Source organism: Mus caroli, chromosome X (assembly GCF_900094665.2).
Source record: "Mus caroli chromosome X, CAROLI_EIJ_v1.1, whole genome shotgun sequence".
Classification (NCBI taxonomy): Eukaryota; Metazoa; Chordata; class Mammalia; order Rodentia; family Muridae; genus Mus; species Mus caroli.
Genome location: NC_034589.1, coordinates 97,590,249 through 97,597,204, shown reverse-complemented (window position 1 = coordinate 97,597,204; position 6,956 = coordinate 97,590,249). Strand labels below are relative to the sequence as shown.

At 38.7% G+C, this 6,956-nt stretch overlaps 1 protein-coding gene across 1 annotated transcript in view; it reads right to left on the bottom strand.

Annotated features, from left to right (window-relative positions):
* Positions 1 to 6,956, bottom strand: part of Chic1 (cysteine rich hydrophobic domain 1) — a 34,101-nt gene that overhangs the window by 17,215 nt on the left and 9,930 nt on the right. Inside the window, exon 2 of the mRNA XM_021153826.2 lies at positions 6,553 to 6,607. Coding sequence (XP_021009485.1) covers positions 6,553 to 6,607 — 55 coding nt within the window. The remainder of the gene's footprint in view (positions 1 to 6,552; positions 6,608 to 6,956) is intronic.

Below are 6,956 nucleotides of genomic sequence, written 5' to 3'. Positions count from 1 at the left end.
CAGCCTGGTCTACAAAGTGAGTGCCAGGACAGCCAGGGCTACACAGAGAAACCCTGTCTCGAAAAACCAAAAAAAAAAAAAAAAAAAAAAAAGATAAATTGCTGTAAAATGAAAGCTACACAATGATGTGTGACATCACAAATCTAAAAGCTTCACTCTTCACACAGGTGTGTGTTTTACTTTTAACAGGGATGTCTTAGAATTCACAAACATAGGTATTAATGGATGCTATAAAGATTCAGTTCAGCACTATAACCGTGAAAACATTACATAGATAAGCTTTTCTAGAATTGTTTATGGCACCTGTAAGTTAATTACTCCATGAACTGGATATTCTTGCTAACAATGACCAGTTTTGAAACTGTAGAACTTAAAATGTAGTTTATATAGGGAAAATGGGCTCCACTCTCCATCTACACTGCTAACAATGTGACATAGCGGCAGTCATTGGGTACCAGGAATTCCAATGAAGTAACATTTCTGGGGGTAAATATAAAAATAAATTGAGAGTGTATGCAATGGTGTCAGTGTTTGGAGGCTGATTATGGGATGGATCCCCGGATATGGCCATCTCTAGATGGTCCATCCTTTCGTCTCAGCTCCAAACTTTGTCTTTGTAACTCCTTCCATGGTTATATGCCTCAGTACAGGGGAATGCCAGAGCCAAGAAGGGGAGTGGGTGGGTAGGGGAAGGGGGGAGGGTATGGGGGACTTTTGGGATAGCATTGGAAATGTAAATGAAGAAAATACCTAAAAAATATATAATAATAAAAAATAAATTGAGAGACTCATGCTATAAAATTGAAATCAGAAAACATTTTAAAGCTAAATCAGGAAACTTGCTTCTACTTCATGCCATGTCTGGGAAAAACCACAGATAAAATCATTTAATTTTCTTAAAAAAGATTTACTTATGTAGTGTTCTGCCTGCATGTATGCCTGTAGGCCAGAAGAGAGCACCAGATCTCACTAAAAATGAGTCATCATATGGTTGCTGGGAATTGAATTTAGGACCTCTGGAAGAACAACTAGTGCTCTTAACTACTGAACCACCCCCAACCACCACCACCCTTTTTTTTTTTTTAATCAAGACAGAGTCTGTGCAGACTTAACTGTCCTGGAACTCTGTACACCAGTTTTGTCCTTGAATCAACAGAAATCTGCCTGCCTCAGCATTCCAACTGCTGGGATTAAACTGTGTATAGTACCAGCTAAAGCCAACTCATTTAATTTTTCTTAATTACAATTCCTAATATATAAGGTGAAATGGTATAGTTTTTGTTTTTAATTAATTTATTGTATTGTATTAATTAATATATTTTATGGGTGAGGGTTCTGCCTGCATGTATCCCTGCAGGCCAGAAGAGGGCATCAGGATCCCATTATATAGATGGCCATGAGCCACCACGTGGTTGCTGGGGCTTGAACTCAGGACCTCTTGGAGAGCAGCCAGTGCTCTTAACCATTAAGCCATCTTTCCTGCCCTGATATAGGCAATGGAAATCGAAGTTCTAATTTGGAAGGAATTTCTTATCTAGAATACTTTGGAAAAAAAGTCTGTAAGTCACATCTCAGATGTAGAGATAGAAAAGCGGTTGCCTGAGTTCTCTGATCAGGTGTGTGCATGGAGAGAGAGCCTCAGTTTTCTTACACATGGATTACAAATAAAGGATAATCTGCAGCGTGTTGAGGGAAACATCAATGATCTTCGGGTCTTGAGTTTCTCAGAGCTATTCCGTTTCCCTGCTTCCTTCCTCTCCCTTTTTTTCAGAACCAGGGCTAGAAGCCAGGGGCTAGCCCATGGTAAGCAAGTATCCTACCGGTTATTCCTCTTGCAGTCCTTTGCTGTTCTTTTAAAAAAACAAGGTGCCAAGTTACTATGTAAAGATTTATGTGTCCCAAACAGAAGCACTTAACTTCCTTTTCATTGCAGGGAATCACCAAGTAACAGTTAAAGATCGTTTCTATCTAGCAGGATTTTCTCAGCACAAGGCCTTCTACCTGAGCTAAGGCCTTGCAGAATCCCGGGAGGGGCCAGACTTCTCAGGCCCCTATTCTGTCCCAACTGTGTAACATTGGTTCCTTCTATGAACAGGCTATAATCTCTTTTCTTTTGTTAGAAAAAAAAATCTCGAGAATAAATGAGGTAACAACTATAAAACTACTTTAGGCACTCAGAAAATGCAGCTATTGTTCATATCTCCTGGTAAGACTGCAGGCAAAACAAGAGTATTAATTGCATTCTTTAAGCACTTAAGCACTGTTGGCTTAACAATGTGTATACTTTGAAAAAACAGGACCATTTACCTCACTGCCTGGGAGTGCTTATAGAACAGCATTTCCTACTATCTTATGCTTTATTCCTCTCCTCTAAAAAAAAAAAAATCTAGTGGATATAACTGTAGTCACTCTATGATGCAGGCAATTCTGGTTTTTTTCTTTTTAAAGAACAAAATTGATTTCATATTGTGACAATAAATTAAAAACACCGTCTCTCTCTCAGACGAATATAATTTTATTTCAGAACGGTTATTCCTCAAAGGCTTACTCAGTTTGTCACCTTAAGCTTGCCCCTACAGGCCTTTTGTGTTCTCGTGGAGGGGCCTGCACCAGCTAGCGCCATGGAAGCACATCTACCCCAGTTGTTTGGATGAGTGTAACTCTGGTGTCCTCCTCCTCCTCATCTAACCTGACTTCCAGCGCTTATGGTCAGCTACCACTCTGCAGTACGAGGAGATGATCTACAGTATTGCCTTTTTTGAGCTCAGCTTATTTAGAAAGTATCTGTTACACGTTATGTACTTATTTATCTATCTGTGTATGTGACTACATCGGACACCCTGCAGGAGTTAGTCACTGTATGGCTCTCAGGACCCAGCTCAGGCTGTCTGGCTTGTTGGCAAGAACCTTTTACCTACTGAGCCATCGTGCCAGCCTTGAAAGGACTTTTTAAAAAGTTTGTGATCATGACTGAAACTTTTATTTAAAAGCAACATGTAAGTACAGATGAGAAAATTAGAAGTAAAGACAGAAACAAATCTATCCAAAAGAACAAAACCGTGTATAAAGGTTCTTTAAAAAAAAAAGTTTCTTTCTAGCAGGGAAGAACAGTGTTAGTAGAAGGTTGAAGGAAGGGAAAGCTGGCTTTCAGTCTGAAGCGTGAATGAAAGCAATTATAATAGCACAATATATCCTATATGCGGTTGGTTACACGGTTCAGAAAAAGAAAATGAAAACACCAACACACCTCAAATTTGACACCTTTCCTTTTTCATCCCTCTGCATTTTAACAGATCCTCTCTTTACTACTGACAGACTAAAATTCAAAGGTTCACGTTACTACAAATGAGAAATCAAATTTTGAGTCATAAGAGAAGTATATTGAGAAAAAAAACTTTCACCAGAATCTTAAACAAGAAACTACAGTCTGCACTGACTTTAAAAAGATGCCAGGACTGGGTTTGGGAAATAAAAACTATATTTGAGTAACAGTATAAGTCATATGACAGACAGGGCACGAGAATCAACTAACTCTCAACTTAAAACGTGTTTGGTTAACTATAGACTCCCAGTTATTCCACTTGGACTCATTCGCTTCTATACAACGATTTCTAGTATTATGTTGGCTAGGAGCCTCTGACTTTCTAGCTGGACAGTAGGTTGTAAAGAAACAAATTTCATTCCTTTTGACTCTCTTGGAAATAAAAAGGAAAACAACATCAGGAAGGTGGGGGAAAGGTCATAATATTTTATAAGAGGATGCAGGAGACTCTGCAAACAGACAAAAAAGCAAAGCCCAGCAGGACTGGTGTGCCTCCCTCATTGTGAGGCACACAAGCCTATCAATCACTTGTCATATGGGGGGGGGGCAGTTTTTATGGCTCCCCATTCCTAACACTACACACTGCTTGCCCCATAATGCTCTTTGCTGCTTTCAAGCTGAGCACCAGACACTTTCATTTCCTTTGGAAAACTTAATGTGGGTCTTTCACTTTCTGGTCACCAGAATCTACCTGTGGGTGGATAAACACACTCATCTACACGATTTGTCCTATCATGATAGAACTCACTGGTCTGTACTCACAAGAATTAACACAAAAGAAGCAAAAATGGTTAATAGTGAGTTGTGGAGTTTCTGAAAGGGCCTTTTGGGTTTTCCTAATTCACTGCATTTTTGTTTACCTCAAACTAGCTACTTAAGACTACCTCACTCATGCCAAAAGACTGATTTTTTTTTTAAAATAAAGGGTAATTCTTTTCTGTTAGGTATTAGAGTGATCCATTTTAAGACAGTTTACACAAAGAGTCTTAAGGTGGTAATTAAGACCTTTTAATTTAATTTTTTCATATTTATGGAAGGCCTCCCCTTACTACAGAAATGGTTTAATAATCCACACTAATCTATACTAATGAAATAGTACCTACGGAAGAAAAAAGATTCTCATTAAGGAAATCAAACTTGTATTTAGGTTATAAACATGTAACTTGAAAAATCAGACCTTCAGGAAATAGAAATAAAGCCCAGCGGTACGGTACATGCTTAGTGTGAGCACAGCACTGGGCTTGATCCCCAACAACAAAACAGATACCGGATGCTCAGAATCAGTTTTAGTGCTTGTCTCATTGTCGACCACATTTTAAGAAAATATTGCACTATCATTTCTGCATTACCTAATACATGAGAAAATGCATATAGTACAAACCACACATACCTGAATGTATATGGACTATAAAACTAATCACCTAGCCAGGCGTGGTGGGGCACGTCTTTAATCCCAGCACTCGGGAGGCAGAGGCAGGCGGATTTCTGAGTTTGAGGCCAGCCTGGTCTACAAAGTGAGTTCCAGGACAGCCAGGGCTATACAGAGAAACCCTGTCTCGAAACGCCCCACCCACTCAAAACAAACAAATAAACAAACAACTAATCGCCTGAAGAGAATACATGTTTTAGCCAGGCATGGTGACTCATGCTTGTAATCAGAACAATTAGAGAGCTGAGGCAGGAGGACTGCCAAAAGTTTGAGACCAGCTTGCATTACAAAATGAGTTCGAGGCCAGCTTGGAGTACATAACAAAACTCTGTTTCCAAAAAAGAAAAGAGTGCAGATTTAAATGGAGGAAGAGGAGAAGGAGGAAGAGGAGGAGGGAGGGATATTGTCAAGAACAGCTTCCATCCAGATCATCTAGGTTGTATGAATGGTAATCAAAAACAGCTTACCATTCTTACAACTCCAATTTAAAAACATCCTAGTATCTTTTGTGTCAATGGAATTTTTAGTTGCAGAAAAGTTGGAAAGGAATGAAGAGGTGTGAAAAAATATTCGAAAGATTACTTCAGCACAAAAAATGACTAATTAAAAAGTGGCTAATGTGTATGCCTGGGTATTTGCTGACTGTTTAGCAGATATTCATTTTCTAAAGCTATAATTTTAAATACGTAAAAACAATTAAGTGAGTATTCAAGCTGCATATAATTCCCCAGTCAAAACATGCAGTAGCATTAATGAAAATAAATTCTCTATTGGAGATGTTTTTTGTTGTTATTGTTGTTATTTTTGTTTTTTCGAGACAGGGTTTCTCTGTATAGCCCTGGCTGTCCTGGAACTCACTTTGTACACCAGGCTGGCCTTGAACTCAGAAATCAGCCTGCTTCTGCCTCCCGAGTGCTGGGATTAAAGGCATGTGCCACCACTGCCCGGCTGTTTGTTTATATTTTGAGACAAGTTCTAACTATGTAACCCAGGCTAGTCTGGAACCCATGATCCTTTTGAATGCTAGTGCTGGGTTTACAGACCTATGCCATTGCAATAGCTCAATGTGATATTTTAATATACATATGCATGCCTAGTGAAATAATTACTATAGTCAAGCAAGTTAACATATCTCCTTACATAGTTATTTATCATTTCTTTTAGAGAACCTGAAATCTGTTCATTTGGTGAATTTTCAGCATATAATACAATATTATTTATAATCATCACACAGTACATTAACCTAGACTTATGTCTGAGTCCTGGGAAGTCTGAAATTTGAGCATGAATGCTTCTCTATACAACTGATTATAGGGAAGCCCAGAAACAGAAGGGTAGTTACTTATTGGTGTGAATCCAATTTTAGAAACTCAAGCTAAAAGGAAGAAAAACATTTAACCAAAAATATGATGCTTCTTATTTGTAAAAAATGATGCATACCATATAACACTTTTAAAAAATAATAGTGACTCAGTTAAAAAGATAGCTTTGGCAATGAAAGATTGGAAATTATCGATCTAAATGAAAACAATTACAGCTACCTGCACTGGGCAAAAAAGGCAACACTGGAAAAGCTGAGCAGGTAAATAAACAATGGCTGACATTAAGGAAGAACAGACGAAATAGCTGGCCAGAGGCTGGTAGTCATGGAAACACCATTTAGTCACTGCACACAGCTTCCAAGCAGGGAGGCCGCCTGTTATTTGGCTTCATTACCAGTGAGTCAAAGCATTTGTCATAACATTGAATAAACCATAACACAGTGCATTAGAATTGGAAAATTCAAAGCAAGCCCACTTACCTTCCCTGTCAGAACTGACGGAAATTCGGTATCAAACTTGTTGCTCAATCCAAACCTTAAAAACAAAGACAGAACAATATCTATTCTATTCGGCATATTTAACCCTTTCTCACAGTAAGCTATAAAACCCATGAGGTTTTCTTTTGGTCTTCAGACTCAAACAATTGTGTCCTGAATATTCACAACTTTATGATGTATGTGCCAGTTAAAACCAAACAATGGATTAAAAATGCATATGCAAGCCCTAAAAATAACATTACATTTTTAAAAATCCATTAAATCCAACAGATATGTTCTGAGCCGGGCGTGGTGGCACATGCCTTTAATCCCAGCACTTGGGAGGCAGAGGCAGGTGGATTTCTGAGTTCGAGGCCAGCCTGGTCTACAAAGTGAGTTCCAGGACA